The 15,821-nt window shown below is 33.8% G+C and overlaps 1 protein-coding gene across 2 annotated transcripts in view; it reads right to left on the bottom strand.

The window, feature by feature from the left end:
* Positions 1-15,821, bottom strand: part of ASCC3 (activating signal cointegrator 1 complex subunit 3) — a 361,766-nt gene that overhangs the window by 158,690 nt on the left and 187,255 nt on the right. For both annotated transcript variants that reach the window (XM_046005036.1, XM_046005037.1), the window contains exon 14: positions 7,296-7,430. In XM_046005036.1, coding sequence (XP_045860992.1) covers positions 7,296-7,430 — 135 coding nt within the window. The remainder of the gene's footprint in view (positions 1-7,295; positions 7,431-15,821) is intronic.

The following is a 15,821-nucleotide window of genomic DNA, read 5'->3' as shown; positions in this document are numbered from 1 at the left end:
TTGGAGAAAGGAGGGTTGAAGTTATAACAGAAGTATCATACATTCAAAATTTAGCTTGCCGGTGTGTTCATGAGTGTTGGAAAGATGTGTATGGTTGCAGCCGTGGTTTCTCAACTGCTGGATCACCATCGAAGCAGCTAGGTCTTAAATTCAACAGTTCCAGTGGTAGCCCCCTTAACACCTACTTCCTCAATCTTACTAACATTAGTAAGTACCCAATTTCTTGTACAAGATTCTTCTCTATTTAAAATGTACCTAGAGTGGTTTGTTTCCTTCACTGTATCTTGACTGATATACTACATGTCTTCTTCAATCCACTCTAAACAGGCTGACAGCAGAGGTTCCTTAGTTGTTATCTAGAGATCTACCAGAGACTGGTAACTAGTTTACCAGTATTACCAGTGAATAGTAAATATTCACTGAGTGATTATCACTAAAAATGGTTTGAGGCTTATGGGTATATAATCAATTTATAACACACACTAAGCTAATTCCCCACAACCAATTTTCATGTGTCATTCTGGCTGTCATAATTATTCACTTTAACTTAGGAGAAAGGAAATACCAGGTGCTCTGTCCATGTTATACCCCTTGAAAGAGGGTAACATAGGTTACCCTGATATTACTACAACCCAATTATAGAGAAGGAATTTACCATTCCAGAGACAGCACCTTAATTAGCAAAAGAGAAATCTCATCTAAAATTGCATTCTTTATATCCATTATATCCATTTGGCCATAAAAGCTGAAATAATGTTAAAAAAAATCACACTGTGAAATGTGGTTTTGATCTTTAAATTTTATCAGTATCAATCTCTGTATCTCTTGGGATTTAATAACTGTACTTATTAATCTGCATGTCTTTTGAGTGCTTCTAAAGTATTTTCATATGAGAGAACAACAGTATTCCAATTAACACAGTTTCCAAAACAGCATGGTTCCTTAAAAAGATACATATATTTGTCATAAAAATTTTATTCTATGCTTCTAAAATACATCTTTAAGCGTAAGAACAAAAATTGCTGCAATCAAAATTTACTTAAAGGTGATGATGAAAGAAATAAGAATAAGATTCCAATGTCATTATCTATGTCTCTTAAGAAGTGTCTCCTCTATTTTAAAAGTCGGCCATACATTAGAGTTGACTGAAATGAACAACTGGCCCAAGGGATTTTCCACTGTGTGTTAGAAAAAGAGTCCTACTTTTCAGCACTTGAATTCTGGTCATTATAACTTGTCTCTTCTTCCACAATCTTCAATAGCTCCTCACTGCAAAGTCCAAGTGCTGAAGCATGTGATTTAAGGTCCTCCACATTCTGACCAAAATCTATATGCCAAGCCCTTCATGCATATTACATCCCAGTGAAAAGAGAACACTCTCATTGTCCAAATATATCCCCGTGGTTTCCTTTGTTCATGTTCCTTTTCTTCTTTCCTTGGAATATCCTTTACCCTTGTTGCTGCATATTGAGATACAAGAACACTGGTTTGAATTAATCTACTTCTCTTTTGTGAACCATTTGTTCTTTTATGTTATTTACCATATTTTACTTTCCTTATCTATTTCCGTATCTTGAAATCCTCTGTGAGACTGTCTGTGTCTTAAAGGTAGAGAAACTCCACCTTGTTTTGCTATTCATTTTCTGTGGCACAAGAAATTTGATCAATTGAATTAAAATTGATAGTTAATTTAGAACTGAACATCTTATTATATACTCTAAAATAACTGCTCTCAATAGATTATAATATTTAATTGAATTGCTGTTCATACTTTAAAATTACCCTACTGCTGGATATTTATGCTGCATTTCTTACCATTACAATGTGTTGGAATAAAATTCATGGTATATATTACTTTTCTTTTTCATCTGTTCTTGGAAAGATTCCCAGGTTTAGAATTTCATGGCTAAAGATTCTGGAAGAAAGTGTAGCTCCTAACATATATTATAAAAAAAAAAATTTTTTTTAAAGGATTGAAACTTTCATTGCCACAGGAAACTAGAAATGTACCAAATCCCCGAATCATCTTTAGAAATGGACATTATCATTTTCAGTTTTTAAAGATTTATTAGGTTAAAGAGTATAGAGTCCATTAATTTGTACAATTTTATTCATTAATTTTTTATTCCAGTTTACCTTTTTTCCTTCTCTTTGCTCATTTACTTACTGAAAACTTCATGTTTTAGTTATTAAACTTAATAAGTACACAAAGATGTAGATACACATATAAAAATGTAGATACTGATACATATAAAGCTGTAGTTACTAATATTTCCCCCAACCTGTCACTGCCTTTTGAGATTCAATGTATTATTTTTTGTTGACAAACAGCATCAAATTTAAATATTTTTACATCTGTCATTCTTTAAATTTGTCATCTTCTTTCACTTCAAAGTGCAGATGTAACTTTTTATAGAGTGCCCACTGTGTATCAGGCCAAGACATGTTACCTAACTTATTACAAAAATCTTAAGATATAAGTATCACTGTCACTTTGTTTATGATGAAACTAGTTCAAGGAAATTAAAAAAGGCTATGTTACCATGCCTGAGTCCAGATAAATATCCAGGTTTGCCTGGATCCAAAGCCTTTATTCTACAAGGGCCTACTTCCCTTTGAAAACAGAAAAGTCATGTCTTCAAAAATACAATTAAACATTCAGTTCTATTTTGTATTAATTTTATTTCAATTTATTTAAAATTTTAATATGTTTTTGACATTCTTTCTATGTGGTTATAACAGTTCTACAAGAGTAGAATTATTATATTAACCTCCAAAAAGAAAGAAGGTTGATATGGCTAAGGAAAGAATAAACTCTGATCAAACAAACATTTTGCATACATTTAAAATAAAAAATAAAAGAAAGAGGTCTATTTGGCATCTGCTGCTTTCTTTGGCTAATAAGTATCATCTACACCAGGAAGGGAAAATTCTGATTTTATTTGGCTATACTGACTATTAAACTGCTAGAGCAGAAATAAACAAAGCTATTAAGTATCTGACAATTTAAATCAAAGTCAAATTCCTTTAATTTAGATAAAGGCTAAAGCTGACCTATGAAAAAAACAAGGAAATCATTGGTAGATCTAGATAATAATAAAAATGTCAAAAAATGATTCTTTAAGGTAGCTTGAGGGAACATATTATTATTGGATTTTTTATAGAGTTCTCCTTTTATAGATATTTTGAATAACTATATTTATAAGGCTTATTGCATGACAAACCATTTCTACCTATAAGAAAAAATTTTAATATCACTAATTGTAAGAAAATCAAACCACGTATCAGTACCCACAAATCGGGAGAAATACTATTCAGGAGTGAGTGGGAATACCCATCCCATTACTAGAATATTTAAAACCTGTTAAAAAGTTGTCCCTAAAGGAAAGAATTTATTTGACTAAGATTATAAGTGAAACAGAATCTGAAGATTCTAATTGAAATATTCATTCAACTTGAAATTAAATCATAACTGAAACTAATAGCTTAATAATGAAAATACCTGCATCCCTAATGACATATTGCTATAAATGTAAGCTGCTACTACTTTTCCTTTAAGGTATACTCTATCTTACAGAAAATAGTGGTTTCTTAGGAAAATAACTTTGTGCAGCAGAGAAAAATATATGCAGGGCAAATTAGGAAAAGTTATTCATATTGTTCATTATCCTTTCACCATGATAAAATTTAGTTATTAATGTATATTTTCTAAAAGTAGATTTCCATAAAATATGATATATAATGTTTTATCATTGTTCATTTTCCAAAATAATTTCATATATTATTCTATTGTTTCTCATAGTTAAGTGCTAGAATATGTATTATTGACCTATTATTATTCCATTTGATAGAACAGAAATTAAGTCTCAGAAATATTTAGGTGTATAAGGCAACAGGGCGTCTAGAGGTGAAGTATAACTAGAGCTTTTTGTTAATGTGCCCTCTTGCTTTGGGCCTCATTTGGAATTCCTGAGATACTCCCTTCCCCATGGAGAACTGCAAGGTCATCCATCTCTATAGCTTAAGCTACTCTTGGGGTACTTCATTTTCCTTCCCCTTTTTTCTTATTTCAGTGGACACTTTGGAAATATAGCTAGTTTCCATATGGTGATAAATTTTATATTAAAAATGGAAAAATGGGAATGATATGAGGAGTGCTAAAATATATTGTTACTTACTGGGAAGAAAAGATTCATTTTTGTCTGTGACTAAGGCACAGAAATAGCCTTATCTCATTCTCATACACACACACACACACACACACGCAGAAGAAAAGAATTTCCTCAATGGAATTTTACTTATTATTTATACAAATAAAGTAGAGTGTTGAATAAAACTGTGAAGAAATGCTTTTAAGAACCATAATTGGTGAATCAGGAATTGAGATGGTTACATTACACATTACACACTTAGGGGTAAAGTGCTAGTGAGGCAGGGTAGGGATTTAGCTGTATTTCCATTAACAGGAGTCATGAGGCTAAATTTCTATGTACTACCATAGCAAATTTACCTTCTAATTTCATTTTAATGTTTCAAGTACTTAATTTCCCATTTTTCAAAAACATGGTAAGGAGTATCTCCTACCATCATGATAATAGCTCCTCAGAACTGCTAGAATGTTAATACTATCCAAGTTCAAAAGGAACTTAAATAAGAAGTGCATAGCTAACACTAGGAGAACAATCTACAATTTTGGAGCTTCAATAAAACATTCAGAAAGATTCCCTTATCTTTTGGTACAGAATCATATCTACCATGGAGGGGACAGGTTTTTTGAATCTCTCTTCAGCAGAAATGAGGGATATGGTCAGGCTGAAGAAATGTTCTTCCATTTTATTAGAAACAAAAACCAAAAAAGAAACAAAAAGACTCAAAGCCCTGAAAGCTTTAGAAAGTGCAGATCAGTTTGGTTTTGAACATTTAGGATAGAGCGTGGTAAACAGGGCAGGCTTTGGAGACAGACTGATTCAAATCATGGCTCTACTACTTGTTATGTGGCCTTCTCTGAGAAAATTATTCTCTCAGTTTCAGTTTCCTTATCTATAAAATAGGGATAAGAATCTCTAAGGGACCGAACAGTGGTGGAGATCAAATGAGAAAATTAAAGTGAGGCCATCTCATAATGTTTGTCTCAGAGGAACAAAAGGGAAAGAAAGTAATTTGGGGGTACTTACTATCAGCCAAATATTATATGAAAGGCTGGGAATATAATAGTGAATAGGACAATGTTCCTTGAAAACAGTACTTATTAATAAATGTTTGGGAATGCCACTCTTGTTTGAAAAAAATCCAACAACAACAGGCAGACTGGATAAAAATAAAATATAATAAAAATATTTTTAAAAAGGTATAATAAAAAAGACTTGGGACTTTCAAGTCTACTTAGCTATATTAAAATGTTTCATTTCTCCACGTCTCTCTCTCTCTCTCCCCCTCTCTTTTTTTAACCATAGTGATCTATGGATCGGTGACAATGCCTTAAATAAACGTCATTTGAAAATGTCTCTATGTAAGTTATTTCTATATGCTTTATTTCAAGCTGTAGTTGAATTACTTACATATATACCATATCAAGGGATAATAACAGTACAAACCTATATCAGAGGTTCTGTGAGGACAGAATGAGTTTATGTATAAAGCAATGAAAGCAATGCCAGGCACCAGTAAACACCTGATAAATGTTAAACCCTATTATTATAGGAATTAAATAATAAACCTGCATCACTTGGAATAAGCAATAGCTTTCAGAATTGAGAAGTATGAAGTAACCAGAAATCCACAAGGTGGCTCTCAAGGCTTAGATTTTAAACACAATGGAGTTGCTTTATATTTCTTAAGAAATGAAAGAAGACTTATGAATGCCAACCTGACTTTTCAAAGACCCTCATAAATTCATAGTTAATAAATAACTGGAAGACTACAAAGCTGTTTAATAAGTGTTATGTAACAGAAATTTTATAAAGTGGAGAAAAATGAAGAAAATGAACAATTTTTATAGTTCTAAATTGAAAGAATCTGATGTTCAAAACAACTGACATCACATTTATCATATTTAGAATTTAAAATGTCAATACAAAATGGTAAAATTCATAGTGGAGTCAAATGTGAAGTCAAAACAATTAAATGCATTTTACCAAGATGATAAATGTGAAAGCATATAGCACAATGTCTGACAGCGAGCAGCTGTTCAGTAAAATCAGTTAAATCTCATGCATATAAAATACTTTGAAGTTACTATCATTTTATGCCCACTGACTTTCTCATTTGAAAATGTATTTCATTGCTTTAAATCAGGACAAACATTTTCTGTGAAGGGCCATATAGTATTTAAGGCTTACTAGTGGACCACACAGTCCTTGTAGCAATTGTGCATTCTTCCCTCGTGCTGCAAAAACAAAAAAGCAGCCATTGACAAAGGAGTCCGGCTGTTTTCTAATAAAACCTTAATTACAAAAACAGGTGGCAACCTTTGGCCTTCAGGCTGTAGTCTACCTATTCTTGATCTAAATCATTATCTCACATAAGTAAATAAAACCTTCTGTAAATCTTAGGATGTTATCAATACTCAAATTACTTGGGGAAGTGCTTCTCAAACTGTAATGTGTAGTAATTCACCTAGGGATGGAGGCAAAATGCAGATTATGATTTGGTAAATCTGGTATGGGCCTGTGGTTCTGCATTTGTAAAGGTGACCCAGGCTTTTAAGGTCCTTTAAGCATATGTTATGTAGCAAAATTATCAAACTCCCAGATTTTTTGTTTGTTTGTTTGTTTTTTAAGATCTTATTTTTAAGTAATCACTATACCCAAAGTTACAACCCCAAGATCAAGAGTCACATTGTCCACTGACAGAGCCAGTCAGGTGCCCCTAGCCTTTCCCATTCTTGAAAAGAACTTTTATTTATGCTGCTTTAATCTGTCTATATTAACCTTAGAAATTAAACCCGAGCAATTAAAAATATTAACTATTAGTTTTTTAAGAGTCTAATAACTCTATTCAATGTTAACACATTTTATGGAACTTAACTGCATTTTATGTTTTAACTATATTTTAAAGATTAGGATAAACACAATTCTAACCATATTGATAGACGTGGTAATCGAACACCTCATGCACTGGAATTCTTTGGAAGATCATTAAATAAAAAAAAAATAAAGATCATAACATGATAAAAATGTAAAATTAAGTCCTTGGAAACTAGAGATCATATATCTGTCATATATAAAATATCTGTATTATACGGCACATTAAATCCTTTATTTAGTTCTTACATCTTGCCGTCATTTGTTCCGTACCTGCTTTTCTGCATGTCCATATTCAGGTCCTTGTGTAGGTAAAAAGCAGGAAATCTGACCACTATTTTTTGCTCTTTCTATTAGAGACATAGCTGTTCTTACAGTTGCGTTTCGAGCATGTACAAACACCATCACCTGAAGAAAGAAAAGCAGTTTATTTAAACTAAAATTCATTAAAAACTTAATACTAGTCTGAAAATCACCATATATATATATACAACCATTAATTTTCCAAAACACAACCCCCAGTTTATGAATTCCCCAACATTTCCTTATTTTAGAACAAAGTGTATATAGGATAAAGGCAAGTTAAATAAAATAAAATAACATGGCTTTATATACTGTTAACCTATAAATTGGCGGAAATCAGAACTGAAATTAATGTATTATATAAAATGTTGAGTTTAATTTGTGCTTTTCTCGTTTGAAGACATGATTCATGAGTGTAATCATATATTATGGGGACAGAGTATAAAAATATATGAGAGTCTTATTTCTCCACTGTCAATGAAATTTCCAGTATCATAAAGATGTTTAAAGAAATTGAAAACAATAAAAACACTCTTCCTTGGACAAAATCATGTCTAAGAACAACCATTTAAAATAGAGTTTCGGGAACTGTTGGAGATGAAAATGCTTCTAGAGGGGCATTTGGAATTTTCTGCTGTTTTTTTTTTGCCGTTCCTGTGGAATTACTCACAAAGTGACTGTGGAAATCTGAATTACGGGTAAGTCACGTATCTGGATGCTTTGTCAAGGACAAGTGGAAAAAAGTATTTTCAGGGACAGTCAGAATGTCAATGCAACTGAAGAGAATGAAATCAGAGAGTGAGGAGCACTCAGAATCTGATGCCCATCAGTGCTGCTTTCTCCTCTGAGTCTTTTCTTTTTTGGCTTCCAAATCCCTCACCCCACCCCCACTCAGCTCAACCCCAGCCTTCCCAAAGTGCCATTACTATAATACACTAATTTTACTCTTTTATATGGACAACCGATCTTTTTCAATTTTGTATGATGTGAATAAAGCACCTCTAGGTAATTTGGTATTTTAGTCACAATCTGATACATAACAAACTAAGGACAATCAGCAGTGCGGGTGACTTAAAGACAAGTTCTAGCCCCAGTTTGCAACAAAACGAGAGCTCTAAAACTCTCTGGAGTTACCACAGTATTCCCCTTAGGCCTCAGCAACATGGAGGTCCTAATTCTTGCCTCTCCCTCAATCTCTCTCCATATTTATCTGTTAATTATGTTTTCCCAGAAGCTAAAACATTGGTGTTATTTCCATGATACACATTTAGAAAAATGCCCCACTGATGGTTTTAGTCAAGGAATTGATAAGCTCATGCTAGCTGACCTAAGTAAAAGAGAAGGTCATTTTGAAAATCAACAAAGGTGAAAAGGGGAGGGCGGCCTGGGAGTTGACTGGAAAGGAGATGGAGTGACACATATCTAGAGCACACACTGCATAATTTACTCACAGTAATCTTATGCCCATACACTTGCCAAAAAAACTGTTCCACGTACGGGATGTCAATTATAATTCAGAGGAGAGTAAAATCACAGAGTATAAACATTCAAGAAACTGGAATGCTTAAATTACTAATATTCTTTTAGAAAGTGTTCAAAGTCAGGGAGAGTAGATAATCTGGAGAAGACCAAAATTCCTCAATTAAAAACTCCCAAAGCATTTAGAGACAATAAAATAAGAATTGCAAGTCATCTAGAGCAATTTAACCTAAGTTAATCACAGCCATCAAGGATAAAAAGTGTAAGCTTTCATACTTGGTTAGAGCTCTAACTGATTTGTTGATACTAATGTGTTTTGAAAAGAAATATGATCATCAGGGTATCCCTAAGAATATAAGAATAAAAGTTATTTCAGCAAGCTTCATGATTATTTGGAAAATTCTTCTATTTTCCTTATTTTCAACTAAAAAAACCCCAAATCAGATTTTGATAGGTTCTCTAGCTTTCTGGGGAAACATCTTTATCTCATGGGGTGTCAGGAGTCTACCACTTAAGCTCACTCTTATATTTTCATCATTATTGACATAAATTGTTTAATACAAAGTTAGAAAAATTCTGCTAGCTATAATGCCCTGCTGAAGCTTCACCAGTTCAGAATCTCTCACATTGTATCACCCTGCCTCATAAAAAGTAAGGGTACTTCAACAGTGAGTTTCTTCTTAGAAAGTTAAGGCAGACTTTTTTCTCTTACTGTAAAATTAAGTCTTATTACAAACAAAGCCTCACTAAACCCTAACAATAAATTTTAAGAAAATCTAAATTAAAATGAAATTATTTATTTTTTATTTATCTGTTCTTTCAAATGTATCTGAGAATTCTGAGAATCATTACCAAGCCCTAAGAATTCTGCAAAAGAGAGAGGCAACATTTCTGCCCTCAAGGAGATGACAATCTAGTATGATGTACTAAATAAGCACAAAATATTTTTCACTTGCTAAGTATTTTCTAGCCATGGATGTGTAAAGTACTGGTGAAAGAGGAAACATGAAAATGCAGAAGACCTGGTCCCTTCTATAAAAGACATGTACAATTTAAGGAAGGAGAAAAAACTACACACGGAGCATGGATAACACAGGAATGCGAACTCAATCATCCACCGCGCTGTATTTACACAGTCCCTACTGAGTTCCAAACCATGCACTGAGCACCACGGATAGAGTGAGAAATAGAGTCCAAGGCTCCGAATGGGTCCACTGCTGCTGGCGAGGAAGAATCACTAGTCATCAGCCCTATCTCCTATAGAAGCAGGTGCAGGCTGGATAGAGGAGCCTGCAGTAGTACTCAAAGGAGGGCACGTGTTGTGATGAGCGCTGGGTGTTATATGCAACTAATGAGTCATTGAGCACTACATCAAAAACTAGTGATGTACTGTATGGCGGCTAACTTAACATAAAAAAAAATACAATAAAACACTTTTCCTTCATAATTTCAGTGTGTTAGCGTGAAGAAGTACATTCTCTTTCAAAGTTTTTCGTACTGAGATCCAGGGACCTCTTCATGGGAATCAGTGCTGGGGTCATTAAAATAGACTTCTGGGTCCTTCCCTAAAACCAACTAAGAATATTTAGGGGTGGGACCTAAATTTTGAATTAGTAACAACTTTTGAGATAACTACTACTCTACTGTGTGAAATTAGTTAATAATTACCACCAACTTGGGGCACCTGGGTGGCTCAGTGGGGTAAGTCCTCTGACTTCGGCTCAGATCATGATCCCAGGGTCCTAGGATTGAGCCCCACATCAGGCTCTCTGCTTAGCGGGGGGCCTGCTTCCTCCTCTCTCTGCCTGCCTCTCTGCCTACTTGTGATCTCTGTCAAATAAATAAAATTTTAAAAAAATAATAATAATTACCACCAACTTAGTTTTCTTCTCCTAAGGTTAAACAAAGGAAACATAAACAAAACCACTACTAAAGAGATGATTTTAAAAACTCCTTAATAATGTATCTTTATTTACATATATATATTTACATATTTTCATACATATATGTTACATATATATTTCCATATATATATATATTTCCATATATATATATGAAATATCAGGGAATAATGAAGGTATTTCATATAACCAGTATAGCCCCAAGATCATTTCCCAGATGGGTTTTTATAATGCAACCAGATTTCTATTCTCCATAATTCAAATGCCACATTATGTAAATCCTGTTGATACAAAGAACATAAGGGAAAATAAAATATGACCCTAAATCTTCATTAATTATTTCAGTCTGACTTGTCAACTTATCATTTTGCAAATTATTTTCTACTGCAGCCAAGAGAAATATTAGTTACAACTTAAAATAGCAATTTCTTTTTATTAAATGATCCATCACTTCTTATTCAGTAAAATAAGCTCTTTTTCTGATTAAGAATTTTCTGTTTAGAGGCTCCAACAGAAGCCATTACAAGGTTTTGGGTCTCTGTAACATACTTGATTTTATGGTTTGTTAATTTGGTTAATTAATTTTAATAGACACATAAAAATTATAACGAACAGAGAGGACAGCACTGTTTTATTTGGCATAAATAACTCCAAATCAATCTTAGAAACACTACTGGTAACTGAACAGCAGTTAAATAGGCATAGGTCATTAAAATAAGATTATAACAGTAGATTCAAGTCAACAACATTGGTAAATTTTTATAGTTTTATGAAACTATATTTTTACTTGAGGTTTGTTAGATTAATGCATTTAAAAATATTGTATATACTTGTTTTTAGTTTAAAAAGCCATTTAGTTTAAGAATATATAATTAAATCAGTCCTGGGATAGGAGAGGGAGTATGTGAATTTGCATTTTGGTCCTGTTATTTGATGTGCCAAAGACAGTGTACCTTACATGAGATGCTGATTAAAGGTAATGAAAGAGCGAAAGCCGAGATAAACAATGATTCTAAAAACTGGAAGGTTTAAGTAACTCATATTGTTTCAATGTATTCAGAGGGAAGGACATATTATTTGAAAAATACTAAAAATTCTACTTTGAAACATTATTAGGGGCATCTGGCTGGCCTCAGCTGGTTAAGTGCCTGCCTTCAGCTCAGGTCATGATCCCAGAGTCCTGGGATTCAGCCCTGCATTGGGCTCCCTGCTCAGTGGGGAGTCTGCTTCTCCCTCAACTCCCCACTCTTGCTCTCTCTCTATCTCTGTCTCTCTCAAATGAACAAATAACATTAAAAAAAAAAAGAAATATTATTAAAGAGGAGTGATATAGGACAAACTATTTAATTTCTCCGATTCTTATTTCCCTCACTCCACAAACAGGTTCTAGAGTCACAAGTTTAATATAAAGTTTGAAGTACATAATGTAAGTGAAAAACATTGCATTTAGTAAAGTCATAGCTCTCAAACTTTAGTGCACTTCAAAATCATCTAAAAACACAATTGTTGCTCCTTTCCTCCACCACCCTCTCAGAGTAAGTAGGTGTGAGGCAAGCCAAGACTTTGCATTTCTTTTTTTTTTTTTTTTAAGATTTATTTATTTGGGAGAGAGAGAGCCCGAGTGGGGGGATGGGGAGGCAGAGGGAGAAGCAGGCCCCCTGCTGAGCATGGAATCTGGATGCAGATGTGGGGCTTGATCCCAGAACCCTGAAATCAGGACCCCAGCTGAGGCAGTTGCTCAACTGACTGAGCCACCCAGGTGCCTAAGATTTTGTATTTCTAACAAGTTCTAAGGAGATGTTAACACTCTTTGTACAGCAACTTTGAACACCTGTCAGAAGTGGTAAGTATCAGCACCACTGTAAGGGCAATAAACAATAGTATGAATTTGGCCTAAAAGACTAAACTGTGAGATCAGTAAATGACTGCTATAAATTGACACCTATATATTTATTCCCCATTGATTCAAATGTGTACATATCTGACACCACACAAAATAATTTAAAAGCCACTTATCCTTTAACAGCTTTTGTAAAGGTGCTGTGCAAGATGAATGAGAAGTAAAAAGAAAATTAAAGGAATATTTAAGCCTGAGATTATTTGAAAACAGGAGGGAGGAAGGCAAGGATTAACTGTGAAATATTGAATCACAGACTCGTCCCTAGAAATTTCCACTAAGAAGGAAGACTGAAAAGAAATATCTGAAAAACACAGACAACAGGGCAGATAGATGTTCCATAGAAAATGCTGCTAAGGAATGACATTCTGTTTGGTTTTTTTTTTCTAAAGATTTTATTTATTCATTTGAGAGAGAGACAGTGAGAGAGAGCATGAGCGGGGAGAAGGTCAGAGGGAGAAGCAGACTCCCATTGGAGCTGGGAGCCCAATGTGGGACTCAATCCCAGGACTCCAGGATCAGAATGACATTCTTTAATATAAAGTATTGGCTCCTGTACCAGTTAAAGAATGAGGCCTTAGGGTGAGGAGTTTCATGTCCTAGTGGTTTATGCTTTCACTCTGTCCTGTTAGGTGTCTTGCTCTCAATTCTTTCCAACTTTCTTAACCCAGGTTCCTCAAGAGAATTAACTCTAATGACCTAAACAAAGATTCTAAATCTGTGTGGTCCCCAGACTAGCATCATCAGCATCCCCTGGGAATGTGTGAGGACTACAAACTAAGGGTCCAACACCAAATCTGAGTCAGTGACTCTGAAGAAGGGGGCTCAACAATCTGGTTCAATGAGCCCTCCTGGTGGTTCTGACACATGTTATGTTAACATTTGAGAGCCTGCATCAAGCCAAACCTTCCCTGTGCCCCATTTAGAACATTCTGGTATCTTTGGGAGGATGGAGAACAGAGGCAAATCATTTTCTATGTTCTATATAGTTTGAATGGGGATTGCCACTACAGATGTATTTCAAATATCTTGTATTCCATAAGAGCTCGTAAGCACGAAATAGTTTTTATGGCTGTGATCATATTACCACATCTATGTTATCAGGTAAATGCAATTTTAAAAGGTTTGATTCTGCATGGTGTGCAATCAGAAGACATCTGTGGTGGGACATTACAAGTAAGCACAGAATTCTCATTTTAGGCCTGCCAATGCTGGCCAGCTGAAGACACTTAAACCACCTGAAGATCTTTTCACATCAGTACAGTTTCTTCATTTATTTTTTACATTTGCATAGTATTCCATTACTTAGAAATGCCTTAAATTAGCCAGTACATTTATGTTGTTTCCAATTTCTCATTATTTAAAGCAATGACATAATAAATAACTGTTCACAAGATTTATTTCATGTTTGTGAATACATTTGTTGGATAATTTCATAGAAGTGAAATTGTTAGGTCAAATATATATGACTATTCATTTAACTATTTCCTTATTCTGAACACTGTCTGTTTTGTTATTGGAGATTTTTTTTTCTTACCAATTTGTAGGTGTTCTTTGTATATGGAAGATAATATGCCTTGTCTTTTTCTATATTGCAAATATTTTGTTTCAGCCTCTACTTTATCTTTTGACTTTGTTTATGGTACCTTGTTTAGTATGGAAACAGTTTTTCTTTAACTTTATCAGCATTTTTCTCTGTGGCTTTGAAGAAATTTACAGATAAGCAAGTCAAAATAGCCATAAACATTTGAAAAGGTGCTGAATTTCACAAGCACTGTGTGGCTCTGATAATCCAATAGTAGGCACAAACAGCACTGGATTTAGCTCTCAAAAATGGGTACCTAGGAAGATATCCACAATATGGTGTTAAGTGCAAAAAAATCAAGCCGAAGAACAATTTCCATAGTATTATTCCGAGTATATATGTAAAGGATGTGTGTGTTTAAAATTAGAGATATGGATGGACACCTACCAAATAAAATGCCTCACAAAACAGGAGTGGGAGAAAATAAAAAGAAGTTTCCTTTGTATTTCTTGTATTGTTTGTCTTAGCCACTGAAACAAGCCCTAATAGTTTTACAATGAAATACATAAATTATATTGAACAGAAAAAATAATTAATGATGACAATGAGGTTATAAAAACTTTTTATAATGTACTATTATACTAGCATATTTGATATGATTATTTTATTGCTAGGTAATTTACAGTATCAAAGTAAAAACTTGAAACATATTTGACAATGTACGTATAAGGGTGATGGTGGTACTTTTGATATAAGTGACAAATTTATCTTGTTTCAGAGTACCTGGAAATGCTTTACAAAGAAAAGAGAAATGTTCCCATAGAAGAAAATAAATAGCATTTTGAGGGAACGTATACAGAGGTCAAAGGTACAGAGAAGAGAGCAAATCCACAGGGTGGTAAATACACATTTTTGACAGAAATGGACACAGAAGAGCAGTAATGTCTGGAAAAGCAAATAACAATCTCATTATAAAATATGTACTAAGATAGAATTCATTCAAGACTCAGAGAAAAATGATACCACTAAAGGTGAAACTTGAGAAATTATTTTTATGTTAGAGATTTTAAACTGAATAGAGAGAAGGCTATCATTATGAAAAAAAAAAAAAAAGACTCAAGGATGTATAAAAGAAAACAGCAGAAAGAACACAGGAAAACCAGAGAAACAGTTTTATCATTGTAAATTGAAAGGACAATCAACAGGAAAAAATTTTAAACAGTGGGGTTAACTTAAAAAAGGGGAGTCAAGATGAGCAAGAGAGTACTGAGTGAGGTACCCCTGAAGGTTAGTATGATTATTGGAGACAGATCTTACAAAAGGAACTCTGATTTAAACATTTTAAAATATAGCTTTGCTATATTTTAGTTATATAACTAACTATAGTTAGTTAGTACAAGTTCATAAAATTTCATTAGGAAAAAGAAAAGAAGCCCTTTTACCTACATGGGGGAGATGGATGTTACTAATATGGTTAAATTAATACAATAAAAATTTCCCTGATGCTTCCAGATAGAATTATTCTTTTGAGCATCTAACAAATTCATGTGCTCCTCCCCTTAAGCATTAATCACAGACTACCTTTTATTTTTAGCTATTTTTATGCTTGACATAGCTCCTCTACAAGTCTGCCATCATCCAGCAATTACATGACAGGCACTGGGGGCATAACGAGTGGGCAAGCCCAGCACTGT

The sequence above is a fragment of the Meles meles genome, chromosome 5, assembly GCF_922984935.1.
Source record: "Meles meles chromosome 5, mMelMel3.1 paternal haplotype, whole genome shotgun sequence".
NCBI classification, from domain to species: Eukaryota; Metazoa; Chordata; class Mammalia; order Carnivora; family Mustelidae; genus Meles; species Meles meles.
This window is presented reverse-complemented; position numbering and strand designations above follow the sequence as displayed.